This window comes from Oncorhynchus clarkii, unplaced genomic scaffold (genome assembly GCF_045791955.1).
Source record: "Oncorhynchus clarkii lewisi isolate Uvic-CL-2024 unplaced genomic scaffold, UVic_Ocla_1.0 unplaced_contig_3130_pilon_pilon, whole genome shotgun sequence".
Lineage (NCBI taxonomy): Eukaryota > Metazoa > Chordata > Actinopteri > Salmoniformes > Salmonidae > Oncorhynchus > Oncorhynchus clarkii.
Genome location: NW_027261144.1, coordinates 670001 through 686633, shown reverse-complemented (window position 1 = coordinate 686633; position 16633 = coordinate 670001). Strand labels below are relative to the sequence as shown.

Here is a 16633-nt window from a genome sequence, read left to right as displayed (position 1 = left end):
GGTGAATTTATCCATCATTTCAGTAAGGGAATAATACTCTGTGCTGGGAGGTTGACTCTATGCTTGGGGTTGCTCATCTGTGGGGTTGTTTAATTAAGGATGAGGTCTAGTCTGACTCGCTCGGAGTGGAGGAGTCTTCACCAAGAGTGATCTTCTCCTCTTTGATTCTATGAAAGTCTGTTGAAACTGTTTGGGTTTGCCTGTACCAATACTGTTCCAGACTTGTACAGGTTAACATTGGCTGACTCAGATTCTTCGTTGTCTAGTATCCTTCATTTCTACCCATCGCTAACACTAACTCTTGACATGGGGAAGTGTGCTCTTATAGCACTAACTAGGGAATGTCTGGAAGATTAAGTTGCTTATGTTCCCATTTTTTTAACAGTCAACAAAAAGTGTCGCTGGGTTGTCTCTTTCAGAGGGATCTTCTTGACCCTGAACACCAAGTCACTCAGCTCTGTCATAGCCTCACATGGTCTCTCCTATCGTTGCTATGAGGATGACACAAATACTCTTCTCCTTCTCACCTTCTGACACCCCGGGTAGCGACAAGAATCTCTGCATGCCTGGCAGACATCTCAGCTTGGATGTCGGCCCACCACCTCAAGCTCAACCTTGACAAGACAGAGCTGCTATTCCTTCCTGTGAAAGGCCTGCCCTCTCCAAGACCTCTACAAGACAACTCCATAGTGTTCCCCTCCCAGAGTGCATAGGACCTTGGCAGGACACTAAACAACACCCTGCTGTTTTCTGCAAACATCAAAGCAGTGACTCTCTCCTGCAGGGTCAAGCTCTACCACATCCGTACAGTGCAACCCTTCCTCACACAGGAAGTAGCACAGGTCCTAATCCAGGAGCTTGTCATCTCCCGTCTGGACTACTGCAACTCTCTGTTGCCTGGGCTCCCCGCTTTTGGCATCAAACCCCTCCAACTGCTCCAGAATGCTGCAGTGTTATCCAACTTCTCCAGAATGCTGCAGTGTTATCCAACTTCTCCAGAATGCTGCAGTGTTATCCAACTTCTCCAGAATGCTGCAGTGTTATCCAACTTCTCCAGAATGCTGCAGTGTTATCCAACTTCTCCAGAATCCTGGTGTTCAAACCTTCCTAAGTTCTCTCATGTCACCCCGCTCCTCATCACACTATGCTGTCGTCCTGTCGAAGCTCACATCGTCTTCAAGACCCTGGTGCTTGTCAACAGGGGAAGCAAGGGGAACCGCCCCTCCTTACCTTCAGGCTCAAACTGTACATTCCAACCCCAGCAATCCATTACGCCACCTCTGGTCTCTTGGCCCTCCCACCCCCAGGGGAGGGCAGCTCCCGCTCAGCTCAGTCAAAGCTCTTCTCTGTCCTGGCACCCCATTGGTGAAACATGCTTCCCCCTGAAGTCAGGACAGCGGAGACCCTGCCCATCTTCCAAAACATATTTTGAAGAGTATCTTAAAGAATTCTGACAACGCCTAAAATCTATTTACCTATCGGCTTGACCTTCTCCTTGTCTATATCTTTCTAACTTTTACCTATCGGCGTGACCTTCTCCTTGTCTCTGTCATCTCTCTGTCCTGTCTCTCTTCTGTCTCTGTCTCTCTCCCTGTCCTGTCTCTGTTCTCTCTCTCTGTCCTCTCTCTGTCCTCTCTCTGTCCTCTCTCTCTGTCTCTCTCTCTGTCTCTCTCTCCCCTCCATTTATTTGGTGAGATGAATCCTGTGTTGTGTTGGGGTCTGCTGTAACCTAACCTCTCTGGACTCTGACTCTCACCCTGCTCCCTCAATCACCCCTTTGTGCCTGTTGGCCTAAACCCCCCACTACGGAGAGAGGGAGGGGATGCAGGAAGGGAGTGTGATGTGTGTGTGTGTGTGTGTGTGTGTGTGTGTGTGTATGTGTGTGTGTGTGTGTGTGTGTGTGTGTGTGTGTGTGTTGGACACAGGAAGGGACGCTGCTGTAACACAAAGGCAAAGGTCGAAACGGGAGAGGGAGAGAGGTTTAACCACAGATCGCTTTGTGTTCAAACAGAGAGAGAGGCAAAACAGAAAGGGAGAATGAGAGAGGAGCGATAAAGAGAGAGACCGAGACAGAGAGCAAGAAGAGAAAACGAGAGAGAGAGAAAGAAGGAGAAAGAACGATTAAAGAAACTGTCACACTTCACAGGATCAAACTTTTTTGGGGGGGGACTTTAAATTTTCCTCTTCTCAGCGTTTCACACTGAGAATAACTCAGTTTGGCAAATGTAGATTCCACATTTTAGATGTTGATGGACTTTTGAGTTTTATCTCTTTTGTTATAGGGCAATTCCATGGGAAACGCCTTGACTCAGATTTCTCACTTTAAAATGTATGCCGAACAAAAAAAAAAACATTGATTTTAAAGTTTAACAAACCATACAACTCTATGAACAAGGACGACTGTGAACAATCGACTGTGACAGAAAAATGTCACAAAATGTCACAAAAACACAGTGGGTAAAATCTCCCTCAGTTTATTTATCCACATTTTCCCAAAACACTCAGTTAAATACGACGTCTGCAGAAAGACTGGGCTGTCAGCTATGACAGGACACCTTGACTACGAACAAATATATTTTGTTTGTGGCGCAGTGGTCTAAGGCCCTGTATCTCAGTGCAAGAGGCATCACTACAATCCCTGGTTCGAATCCAGGCTGTATCACATTCGGCCATGATTGGAAGTCCCCTAGGGCGGTGGACAATTGACCCAGCGTTGTCCAGGTTTGGCCCGGGGTAGGCCTTCATTGTAAATAAGAATTTGTTCTTAACTGACTTGCCTAGTTAAATAAAGGTTAAATAAAGGTTATATTAAAATTCAGAATCCAGAATTCCGGTAACAGAATGACATCACGGGTCCCTGATCTGTACTACACAGAAATACATAATGATGGATGTGAATATCATTCTCTTCATGGGGATGTATCCTGAATAGGTTCACTGAGGTAGAAATATGAAGAATCCTTCTTCTGCATGTTTGGGTGTTATTCTACACACAGGCTACTATTGTGATGAGCTCCGCCCCCAAAACAAGACCACATCTGGTTGGTGACAATGTTTCTTGAGCTTACAGAAGGCAAAGACTTTCTCCTAAACTAAATGTAAGTGTTGATATTAGTTGTCAGGGGTCTTTACTTCCACATTACTGTGCTTCTAAGACCACTTTTCTGTTTGACCAGAAATCAGAGACTTTTTTGTTTTGTTGCATAGAAAATCGTTGGAATTTTTTTAAATATATCCCTTAATTTCTTGAAAACATAGACTCTTAGCTTTCATTCGACACCCAGTTTGACATGCTCCTGCGAACTTCACATGTTGGTGCTCACGGGTCCTTTTACATGGAAACACCCTATGTAGGAGCTGTGTGTTAAATTATCACATTTGGTTCAGACAGAGAGATACAAAAGAGTGGGGCTTTTGTAAAGTCTTCCTCTCTGGTGCTTTCATCAACCCTAACTGCTCTGCTTTTCAAGACTGTCCATGTTGTATTAGCAGTCAATATCAGGTGTCTGTCTGTCTGTCTGTCTGTCTGTCTGTCTGTCTGTCTGCCTGCGTGCGTGCCTGCCTGCCTGCGTGCGTGCGTGCGTGCGTGTGTGTGTGTGTGTGTGTCTGTGTGTGTGTGTGCGCGTGTGTGTGTATCTGTCTGTGCGTGCGTGTGTGTGTGTATCTGTCTGTGCGTGTGTGTGTGTGTGTGTGTGTGTGTGTGTGTGTGTGTGTGTGTGTGTGTGTGTGTGTGTGTGTGTATCTGTCTGTGCGTGTGCCTCCAGACAGAACCGTTGTTAGTGCCTGTTTGATCTCTCTGAGGCCTGATGCCGCCACCCTGTAAAGACAGCCTTCATCACTACTGGAGGTTAAAGGGACATTTCACCCTGTAAAGACAGCCCTCATCACTACTGGTTAAAGGGACATTTCACCCTGTAAAGACAGCTCTCATCACTACTGGTTAAAGGGACATTTCACCCTGTAAAGACAGCCCTCATCACTACTGGTTAAAGGGACATTTCACCCTGTAAAGACAGCCCTCATCACTACTGGTTAAAGGGACATTTCACCCTGTAAAGACAGCCCTCATCACTACTGGTTAAAGGGACATTTCACCCTGTAAAGACAGCCCTCATCACTACTGGTTAAAGGGACATTTCACCCTGTAAAGACAGCCCTCATCACTACTGCCAGGTTAAAGAGACATTTCACCCTGTAAAGACAGCCCTCATCACTACTGGTTAAAGGGACATTTCACCCTGTAAAGACAGCCCTCATCACTACTGGTTAAAGGGACATTTCACCCTGTAAAGATAGCCCTCATCACTACTGGTTAAAGGGACATTTCACCCTGTAAAGACAGCCCTCATCACTACTGGTTAAAGGGACATTTCACCCTGTAAAGACAGCCCTCATCACTACTGGTTAAAGGGACATTTCACCCTGTAAAGACAGCCCTCATCACTACTGCCAGGTTAAAGAGACATTTCACCCTGTAAAGACAGCCCTCATCACTACTGCCAGGTTAAAGAGACATTTCACCCTGTAAAGACAGCCCTCACCACTACTGCCAGGTTAAAGAGACATTTCACCCTGTAAAGACAGCCCTCATCACTACTGGTTAAAGGGACATTTCACCCTGTAAAGACAGCCCTCATCACTACTGGTTAAAGGGACATTTCACCCTGTAAAGATAGCCCTCATCACTACTGGTTAAAGGGACATTTCACCCTGTAAAGACAGCCCTCATCACTACTGGTTAAAGGGACATTTCACCCTGTAAAGACAGCCCTCATCACTACTGCTAGGTTAAAGGGACATTTCACCCTGTAAAGACAGCCCTCATCACTACTGGTTAAAGGGACATTTCACCCTGTAAAGACAGCCCTCATCACTACTGGTTAAAGGGACATTTCACCCTGTAAAGATAGCCCTCATCACTACTGGTTAAAGAGACATTTCACCCTGTAAAGACAGCCCTCATCACTACTGGTTAAAGGGGCATTTCACCCTGTAAAGACAGCCCTCATCACTACTGGTTAAAGGGACATTTCACCCTGTAAAGACAGCCCTCATCACTACTGCCAGGTTAAAGAGACATTTCACCCTGTAAAGACAGCCCTCATCACTACTGGTTAAAGGGACATTTCACCCTGTAAAGACAGCCCTCATCACTACTGCCAGGCTAAAGAGACATTTCACCCTGTAAAGACAGCCCTCATCACTACTGCCAGGTTAAAGAGACATTTCACCCTGTAAAGACAGCCCTCATCACTACTGGTTAAAGGGACATTTCACCCTGTAAAGACAGCCCTCATCACTACTGGTTAAAGGGACATTTCACCCTGTAAAGACAGCCCTCATCACTACTGGTTAAAGGGACATTTCACCCTGTAAAGACAGCCCTCATCACTACTGGTTAAAGGGACATTTCACCCTGTAAAGACAGCCCTCATCACTACTGGTTAAAGGGGCATTTCACCCTGTAAATACAGCCTTCATCACTACTGGTTAAAGGGACATTTCACCCTGTAAAGACAGCCCTCATCACTACTGGTTAAAGGGTCATTTCACCCTGTAAAGACAGCCCTCATCACTACTGGTTAAAGAGACATTTCACCCTGTAAAGACAGCCCTCATCACTACTGGTTAAAGAGACATTTCACCCTGTAAAGACAGCCCTCATCACTACTGGTTAAGGGGACATTTCACCCTGTAAAGACAGCCCTCATCACTACTGGTTAAAGGGACATTTCACCCTGTAAAGACAGCCCTCATCACTACTGCCAGGTTAAAGAGACATTTCACCCTGTAAAGACAGCCCTCATCACTACTGGTTAAAGGGACATTTCACCCTGTAAAGACAGCCCTCATCACTACTGCCAGGTTAAAGAGACATTTCACCCTGTAAAGACAGCCCTCATCACTACTGGTTAAAGGGACATTTCACCCTGTAAAGACAGCCCTCATCACTACTGCCAGGCTAAAGAGACATTTCACCCTGTAAAGACAGCCCTCATCACTACTGCCAGGTTAAAGAGACATTTCACCCTGTAAAGACAGCCCTCATCACTACTGGTTAAAGGGACATTTCACCCTGTAAAGACAGCCCTCATCACTACTGCCAGGTTAAAGAGACATTTCACCCTGTAAAGACAGCCCTCATCACTACTGGTTAAAGGGACATTTCACCCTGTAAAGACAGCCCTCATCACTACTGGTTAAAGGGACATTTCACCCTGTAAAGACAGCCCTCATCACTACTGGTTAAAGGGACATTTCACCCTGTAAAGACAGCCCTCATCACTACTGGAGGTTAAAGGGTCATTTCACCCTGTAAAGACAGCCCTCATCACTACTGGTTAAAGAGACATTTCACCCTGTAACGATAGCCCTCATCACTACTGGTTAAAGGAACATTTCACCCTGTAAAGGTAGCCCTCATCACTACTGGTTAAAGAGACATTTCACCCTGTAACGATAGCCCTCATCACTACTGGTTAAATGAACATTTCACCCTGTAAAGACAGCCCTCATCACTACTGGTTAAAGGGACATTTCACCCTGTAAAGACAGCCCTCATCACTACTGCCAGGCTAAAGAGACATTTCACCCTGTAAAGACAGCCCTCATCACTACTGCCAGGTTAAAGAGACATTTCACCCTGTAAAGACAGCCCTCATCACTACTGGTTAAAGGGACATTTCACCCTGTAAAGACAGCCCTCATCACTACTGCCAGGCTAAAGAGACATTTCACCCTGTAAAGACAGCCCTCATCACTACTGCCAGGTTAAAGAGACATTTCACCCTGTAAAGACAGCCCTCATCACTACTGGTTAAAGGGACATTTCACCCTGTAAAGACAGCCCTCATCACTACTGCCAGGTTAAAGAGACATTTCACCCTGTAAAGACAGCCCTCATCACTACTGGTTAAAGGGACATTTCACCCTGTAAAGACAGCCCTCATCACTACTGGTTAAAGGGACATTTCACCCTGTAAAGACAGCCCTCATCACTACTGGTTAAAGGGACATTTCACCCTGTAAAGACAGCCCTCATCACTACTGGAGGTTAAAGGGTCATTTCACCCTGTAAAGACAGCCCTCATCACTACTGGTTAAAGAGACATTTCACCCTGTAACGATAGCCCTCATCACTACTGGTTAAAGGAACATTTCACCCTGTAAAGGTAGCCCTCATCACTACTGGTTAAAGAGACATTTCACCCTGTAACGATAGCCCTCATCACTACTGGTTAAAGGAACATTTCACCCTGTAAAGACAGCCCTCATCACTACTGGTTAAAGGGACATTTCACCCTGTAAAGACAGCCCTCATCACTACTGCCAGGCTAAAGAGACATTTCACCCTGTAAAGACAGCCCTCATCACTACTGCCAGGTTAAAGAGACATTTCACCCTGTAAAGACAGCCCTCATCACTACTGGTTAAAGGGACATTTCACCCTGTAAAGACAGCCCTCATCACTACTGGTTAAAGGGACATTTCACCCTGTAAAGACAGCCCTCATCACTACTGGTTAAAGGGACATTTCACCCTGTAAAGACAGCCCTCATCACTACTGGTTAAAGGGACATTTCACCCTGTAAAGACAGCCCTCATCACTACTGGTTAAAGGGACATTTCACCCTGTAAAGACAGCCCTCATCACTACTGGAGGTTAAAGGGTCATTTCACCCTGTAAAGACAGTCCTCATCACTACTGGTTAAAGAGACATTTCACCCTGTAACGATAGCCCTCATCACTACTGGTTAAAGGAACACTTCACCCTGTAAAGGTAGCCCTCATCACTACTGGTTAAAGAGACATTTCACCCTGTAACGATAGCCCTCATCACTACTGGTTAAAGGAACATTTCACCCTGTAAAGATAGCCCTCATCACTACTGGTTAAAGAGACATTTCACCCTGTAAAGACAGCCCTCATCACTACTACCAGGTTAAAGGGACATTTCACCCTGTAAAGACAGCCCTCATCACTACTGGTTAAAGGGACATTTCACCCTGTAAAGACAGCTCTCATCACTACTGGTTAAAGGGACATTTCACCCTGTAAATACAGCCCTCATCACTACTGGTTAAAGGGACATTTCACCCTGGTGGAAATCTGAGTTTGTTTTCATGCTGTCCAAGGCATTTCTAGGTCAGTCAGATGTTTTTCAAACATAATTGGGCATCGTACACCGGACAAAACACCCGATGATGACATTCGGTGTATCTACGGACTGGTAAATAAAAAAATAAAAAAATAGATGACATTTACTAAATTTGTCTGCCAGTATGCATTCAAAAAATATATTTATATCAGTTGTAGGGGGCTCTCTAGCATCGAACAGATGTTAGACATTCAGATACTGTACAGTAATATGTCAATACATAATGAGTTTCAGTAGATAAATTAAACTTAGCTAGCTAGCCAGGTAGCTTGTATGAAAAATAACTAACTTAGCTAGCTAGCCAGGTAGCTTGTATGAAACATAACTAACTTAGCTAGCTAGCCAGGTAGCTTGTATGAAACATAACTAACTTAGCTAGCTAGCCAGGTAGCTTGTATGAAACATAACTAACTTAGCTAACTAGCCAGGTAGCTTGAATGAAACACAACTAACTTAGCTAGCTACCCAGGTAGCTTGTATGAAACATAACTAACTTAGCTAGCTAGCCAGGTAGCTTGTATGAAAAATAACTAACTTAGCTAGCTAGCCAGGTAGCTTGTAATGAAACATAACTAACTTAGCTAGCTAGCCAGGTAGCTTGTATGAAACATAACTAACTTAGCTAGCTAGCCAGGTAGCTTGTATGAAACATAACTAACTTAGCTAGCTAGCCAGGTAGCTTGTATGAAACATAACTAACTTAGCTAGCTAGCCAGGTAGCTTGAATGAAACATAACTAACTTAGCTAGCTAGCCAGGTAGCTTGCAGGAAAAATAACTTACTAAGCACCATATTTGTCCTCTGCCCTCTTCGTGCATCGGCTATAGCTGAGCTTCTCGCTAAATCCAACTCTACGTTTTGAATCCTCTTCGCTATATTCCAGTTGAAATACGGGGTTGAATTTCACCGTGTAGCTCGTTAAGAGAACATCACAAACAACTCCATGGTCTAAGTCATGTTGATGAGAGGAATCACTTGAAGCCATTGAGTCTGGTCAGTTCTTTCAGTTATGCCCACCAGAGGGTTTTGGTGTGGTGTCTGCCTCCCTTTCAGAAAAGCCCAGATCAGGAAGCCCCTGCAGCACACCGAGTTGTAGTCTTTCAGGGAATAAAATGTCTTTATCACCTTGTACATTTTAGCAACGGATTCCCGCCGATTGGATCATCAATGAAAGACATCCCATGGATCCTTAAAACATGGACGACAATATCTAAATGCATTCAGTATAACATAGAGCCTTCACAAAACAACCCCTCCAGCCTCCCCTCTCAATACTCGCTCCTTTGCACCCCAGTATCTCTACTTGCACATTCATCTTCTGCACATCTATCACTTCCAGTGTTTAATTGCAAAATTGTAGTTATTTCACCACTACGGCCTATTTATTGCCTTACCTCCCTAATCTTACTTAATTTGCACACACTGTATATAGACTTTTCTATTGTGTTATTGATTGAATGTTTGTTTTACTCCATGTGTAACTCTGTGTTGTTGTGTGTGTCGAGTTTCTGTGCTTTATCTTGGCCAGGTTGCAGTTGTAAATGAGAACTTGTTCTCAACTAGTCTACCTGGTTAAATTAAGGTGAAATAAAGTAAAGTAACTTAAATAAGAACAGTTAGTAAGTGTATTCATTTTGTTAAAGCTCAACTATTCAACTGTTATGAACTAACTCACTTATTAACCCTCCCTCCCTCTTTCCCCCTCACCCCCTTCCTCTTCCTCCTCTACCCCTCCCTCTCTCCACGCCCCACCTCCCTTACCTCTGCCCATATCTCCTTCTCTCTCCTCTACAGCTTTAAAAAGATCCTTCGACGTCGACGATGTGGACGAGCTTCCTCCCTTCTCCCCCTCCTCCCCCGTTCCCTCCCCCCTCTCCTCCACCTCCCTCCTCAACAAGACCAACGAGGGTCGAGGGTTCCCCACCTCCAACCACGGCTCCCCTGCCTTCCGCTCCCGGATCAGCCTTGGTACCAACCCCAGCCCTGCCCAGAGCCCTGTATTCAAGTCCCGCATGGTCTCCAGTCTCTCCTTCAACAGAGCCATGAACAGACCCGCCATCCACAACAATGGAGGGAGCTCCGGAGGCATCACCAGGGCCTCTTCCTTCCAGAACAAGTTCAACCCTAAGGGTTTCTCCTCCTCTCTCTCTGGCCCAGGCAGTGATAATGATAGTCTCCATAGCTCCTCTTCTAGTCTGGAGTATTCCATCCAGGGAGGCGGAGGAGAAGGAGGAGGAGGAGGGGTACCGCCAGGCAAGCCAGGGTCTCTATCCTACTCCACTAGCCCACAGATGGAGCAGCGTCCTGGGCAGAAGCGTGGCGTGTTCTCTTCCCATGGCAGTGTGTTTCAGCCTATGGGGCTGGGAGCTCCAGAGCCCATGGGGGTCAGCCACGGATCCATGCCCAGTCTGGACCTCCAGATCGGGGAAGGAGGAGGCGGGGTGATGGGGGTGCGGGGGGCTGGAGGTGGAGGGGTGAGGTATGGCAGTGCCAATGTGGGTTTGAATGGCGGATCCCAGCGGCATTATAACACCAGTCCCTTGGGGAAGGAAGGATGCTACTCTCCCAATCAGAACCACAACAGCTACCAGGCCCAGCCCAAACCCAAAGAGACCCAGCGTCTCAACAAGTTCCCCCTGGATCTAGACAGTCTGGTGGGGGTGAAGACGCCCCAGCCCAGCCCTCATCCTCCCCCCTCGTCTGACCCCCCTAAACCTCCACCCAGAGCACACTATCCCAGCAGCCTCTCTGTCTCAGCTAGCCCATCCCTCAGCAGTCTGGACAGCTCCGGTGGTGACCTCACTCCTCTTCCCGCCGCCAAACACCACGTCTCCTACAACAACATCAACCCCTCCCTCCCCCGCTCTCCCCCACCTACCTCCCCCCCGGGGGCCAAGCCTGTCCCTAAGGTGAGCCAGTCCCCTGTCCCCCTGTCCCCCGCCCAGACCCCCCAGCTCAACCTGCTCTCCCCCAGACCTCAGGTAGGACACCTGGCCCCCTCCACACCCCTGCCACTGGAGCACACCCAGCCACAGGAAATGATGTCAGAGAGAGAAAGCGTGGGTTCCATCCTGCAGAGGATCGCTTCCTTCTCCCGTCCCGACGCCATGACGACCACCAGGGTTCCAAGCGCCGCCAGTGTTCTGAGCGGGGTTGCCCTTAGCAACGGGGTGAAGAAGGAGAGCCCACCACCGATGATGATGATGCATCAGGAGCGTGTTTCATCACCTCTATCTGTGACGGTCCAGAGACAGGGGCTAAAGAGAGTGCAAGGTAAGCATTTTAAATTTACATGGTTACTGGTCCAATGCTCTTAACCGCCAGGTTACCTGCCGACACATAGGTCATTAACTAACGATTTCATAGGAATGTTCCCATGGTGTGCAAGGAATGTTTCCAAGAGACCATTCCCTAAATGTCAAACAGAACTTACCCAGAACTTAAGATACTAAATGTTCCAGACACATTTCAAGAATATTCATGTTTTCTGTGGTTTAGGAAAATATTCCATCAACGTCCCACCAAACATACACAGAACATGGTCGCCATTAAAGCAGACTGGAATACTCTCCTTAAAGCAGACTGGAACACATCTCCATTATGATGTATATCTCCTTAAAGCAGACTGGAACACATCTCCATTATGATGTATAGCTCCTTAAAGCAGACTGGAACACATCTCCATTATGGTTATATCTCCTTAAAGCAGACTGGAACACATCTCCATTATGATGTATATCTCCTTAAAGCAGACTGGAACACATCTCCATTATGATGTATATCTCCTTAAAGCAGACTGGAACACATCTCCATTATGATGTATATCTCTTTAAAGCAGACTGGAACACATCTCCATTATGATGTATATCTCCTTAAAGCAGACTGGAATATTCATTTCAGGACTGTATTGTAGATTGAATGATAATTCTCATCTGAGGACTGTATTGTAGATTGAATGGTAATTCTCATCTGAGGACTGTATTGTAGATTGGATGGTAATTCTCATCTGAGGACTGTATTGTAGATTGAATGATAATTCTCATCTGAGGACTGTATTGTAGATTAGATGGTAATTCTCATCTGAGGACTGTATTGTAGATTGGATGGTAATTCTCATCTGAGGACTGTATTGTAGATTGGATGGTAATTCTCATCTGAGGACTGTATTGTAGATTGGATGGTAATTCTCATCTGAGGACTGTATTGTAGATTGGATGGTAATTCTCATTTGAGGACTGTATTGTAGATTGGATGGTAATTCTCATCTGAGGACTGTATTGTAGATTGGATGGTAATTCTCATCTGAGGACTGTATTGTAGATTGGATGGTAATTCTCATTTCAGAACTGTATTGTAGATTGGATGGTAATTCTCATTTCAGAACTGTATTGTAGATTGGATGGTAATTCTCATTTCAGAACTGTATTGTAGATTGGATGGTAATTCTCATTTCAGAACTGTATTGTAGATTGGATGGTAATTCTCATTTCAGAACTGTATTGTAGATTGGATGGTAATTCTCATTTCAGAACTGTATTGTAGGTGATATAGAGACACATGGCATTTTAATGTCATTCATAGGACATTTGCACAGCCTTTTAATCATACAAACACAACCATATTTTTACACTTCATATGTTGACAATCTGCACATGATTTCATTGATAGGACAATTGAACCTTTAGTTATACACAAACAACCGTAACCAAGACTGGACCGGTCTAGTGTTGTGGGAACATATCTATGTGTCCACCAGACTGTTCCCACAACCTAATGAAACATTCTGGGAACCCTTAAATAACCAATTACATGTGTTTAAGGATCGTTGTTGCAACATCAGACAAATGTTTAATTGAAACATTCTGTAATCAACAGAACCGTTTTTTTCTGGGCAGTTTTTGTGGTACGAGAACATTCTGGGAACTTTCACAGAACCAATTTTGGTATGCTGGATAGTCACTTTACCCTGTCTTCATGTACATATCTACCTCAAATACCTTATTATTATCTATCCTGATGTCTAGTCACTTTACCCTGCCTTCATGTACATAGCTACCTCAAATACCTTATTATTATCTATCCTGATGCCTAGTCACTTTACCCTGCATTCATCTACATATCTACCTCAAATACCACGTACCTCTACACATTGGTCTGGTACTGGTACTTCCTGTTTATAGCTCCAAATTGATCTGGTACTGGTACTCCCTGTATATAGCTCCACATTGATCTGGTACTGTTACTTCCTGTATATAGCTCCACATTGATCTGGTACTGGTACTTCCTGTTTATAGCTCCACATTGATCTGGTACTGGTACTTCCTGTTTATAGCTCCACATTGATCGGAGCAAATTTGAGGCCATTTGGGAGGCAGCCTATATATACAGTGCACTCGTAAAGTATTCAGAAAAGTATTCAGTATTCATTTTTCCACATTTCGTTACGTTATTCTAAAATTGATTACATTGTTTTTTTTCCCCAGGTCTTGTTGTGTTGTACTCGTGTCATGCTATAATTACCAGGTCTTGTTGTGTTGTACTATAAGGACCAGGTCTTGTTGTGTCATACTATGAGGACCAGGTCTTGTTGTGTTGTACTCGTGTCATACTATGAGGTCAAGGTCTTGTTGTGTTGTACTCAAGTCATACTATGAGGTCAAGGTCTTGTTGTTTTGTACTCGTGTCATACTATGAGGACCAGGTCTTGTTGTGTTGTACTCGTGTCATACTATGAGGTCCTGGTCTTGTTGTGTTGTACTCGTGTCATACTATGAGGTCCTGGTCTTGTTGTGTTGTACTCGTGTCATACTGTGAGGACCAGGTCTTGTTGTGTTGTACTATGAGGACCAGGTCTTGTTGTGTTGTACTATGAGGTCCAGGTCTTGTTGTGTTGTACTCGTGTCATACTATAAGGACCAGGTCTTGTTGTGTTGTACTATAAGGACCAGGTCTTGTTGTGTTGTACTATAAGGACCAGGTCTTGTTGTGTTGTACTATAAGGTCCAGGTCTTGTTGTGTCATACTATGAGGACCAGGTCTTGTTGTGTTGTACTTGTGTCATACTATGAGGACCAGGTCTTGTTGTGTTGTACTATAAGGACCAGGTCTTGTTGTGTTGTACTCGTGTCATACTATAAGGACCAGGTCTTGTTGTGTTGTACTCGTGTCATACTATAAGGACCAGGTCTTGTTGTGTTGTACTCGTGTCATACTATAAGGACCAGGTCTTGTTGTGTTGTACTCGTGTCATACTATGAGGTCCAGGTCTTGTTGTGTTGTACTCGTGTCATACTATGAGTATTAGGTCTTGTTGTGTTGTACTCGTGTCATACTATAAGGACCAGGTCTTGTTGTGTTGTACTCGTGTCATACTATAAGGACCAGGTCTTGTTGTGTTGTACTCGTGTCATACTATAAGGACCAGGTCTTGTAGTGTTGTACTCGTGTCATACTATAAGGACCAGGTCTTGTTGTGTTGAACTCGTGTCATACTATGAGGTCCAGGTCTTGTTGTGTTGTACTCGTGTCATACTATGAGTATTAGGTCTTGTTGTGTTGTACTCGTGTCATACTATAAGGACCAGGTCTTGTTGTGTTGTACTCGTGTCATACTATAAGGACCAGGTCTTGTTGTGTTGTACTCGTGTCATACTATGAGGACCAGGTCTTGTTGTGTTGTACTCGTGTCATACTATAAGGACCAGGTCTTGTTGTGTTGAACTCGTGTCATACTATGAGGTCCAGGTCTTGTTGTGTTGTACTCGTGTCATACTATGAGGACCAGGTCTTGTTGTGTTGTACTCGTGTCATACTATAAGGACCAGGTCTTGTTGTGTTGTACTCGTGTCATACTATAAGGACCAGGTCTTGTTGTGTTGTACTCGTGTCATACTATAAGGACCAGATCTTGTTGTGTTGTACTCGTGTCATACTATAAGGACCAGGTCTTGTTGTGTTGTACTATAAGGACCAGGTCTTGTTGTGTTGTACTATAAGGACCAGGTCTTGTTGTGTTGTACTATAAGGACCAGGTCTTGTTGTGTTGTACTATAAGGACCAGGTCTTGTTGTGTTGTACTATAAGGACCAGGTCTTGTTGTGTTGTACTATAAGGACCAGGTCTTGTTGTGTTGTACTATGAGGACCAGGTCTTGTTGTGTTGTACTATAAGGACCAGGTGTTGTTGTGTTGTACTCGTGTCATACTATGAGGACCAGGTCTTGTTGTGTTGTACTATAAGGACCAGGTCTTGTTGTGTTGTACTATAAGGACCAGGTCTTGTTGTGTTGTACTATAAGGACCAGGTCTTGTTGTGTTGTACTATAAGGGCCAGGTCTTGTTGTGTTGTACTATAAGGACCAGGTCTTGTTTTGTTGTACTATAAGGACCAGGTCTTGTTGTGTCATACTATGAGGTCCAGGTCTTGTTGTGTTGTACTCGTGTCATACTATAAGGACCAGGTCTTGTAGTGTTGTACTCGTGTCATACTATAAGGACCAGGTCTTGTTGTGTTGAACTTGTGTCATACTATGAGGTCCAGGTCTTGTTGTGTTGTACTCGTGTCATACTATGAGTATTAGGTCTTGTTGTGTTGTACTCGTGTCATACTATAAGGACCAGGTCTTGTTGTGTTGTACTCGTGTCATACTATAAGGACCAGGTCTTGTTGTGTTGTACTCGTGTCATACTATGAGGACCAGGTCTTGTTGTGTTGTACTCGTGTCATACTATAAGGACCAGGTCTTGTTGTGTTGAACTCGTGTCATACTATGAGGTCCAGGTCTTGTTGTGTTGTACTCGTGTCATACTATGAGGACCAGGTCTTGTTGTGTTGTACTCGTGTCATACTATAAGGACCAGGTCTTGTTGTGTTGTACTCGTGTCATACTATAAGGACCAGGTCTTGTTGTGTTGTACTCGTGTCATACTATAAGGACCAGATCTTGTTGTGTTGTACTCGTGTCATACTATAAGGACCAGGTCTTGTTGTGTTGTACTATAAGGACCAGGTCTTGTTGTGTTGTACTATAAGGACCAGGTCTTGTTGTGTTGTACTATAAGGACCAGGTCTTGTTGTGTTGTACTATAAGGACCAGGTCTTGTTGTGTTGTACTATAAGGACCAGGTCTTGTTGTGTTGTACTATAAGGACCAGGTCTTGTTGTGTTGTACTATGAGGACCAGGTCTTGTTGTGTTGTACTATAAGGACCAGGTGTTGTTGTGTTGTACTCGTGTCATACTATGAGGACCAGGTCTTGTTGTGTTGTACTATAAGGACCAGGTCTTGTTGTGTTGTACTATAAGGACCAGGTCTTGTTGTGTTGTACTATAAGGACCAGGTCTTGTTGTGTTGTACTATAAGGGCCAGGTCTTGTTGTGTTGTACTATAAGGACCAGGTCTTGTTTTGTTGTACTATAAGGACCAGGTCTTGTTGTGTCATACTATGAGGTCCAGGTCTTGTTGTGTTGTACTCG

The 16633-nt window shown here is 44.7% G+C and overlaps 1 protein-coding gene across 1 annotated transcript in view; it reads left to right on the top strand.

Annotated features, from left to right (window-relative positions):
* LOC139405223 (neuronal-specific septin-3-like) overlaps positions 1 to 16633 on the top strand; it is a 175053-nt gene that overhangs the window by 54882 nt on the left and 103538 nt on the right. Inside the window, exon 2 of the mRNA XM_071147655.1 lies at positions 9954 to 11432. Coding sequence (XP_071003756.1) covers positions 9954 to 11432 — 1479 coding nt within the window. The remainder of the gene's footprint in view (positions 1 to 9953; positions 11433 to 16633) is intronic.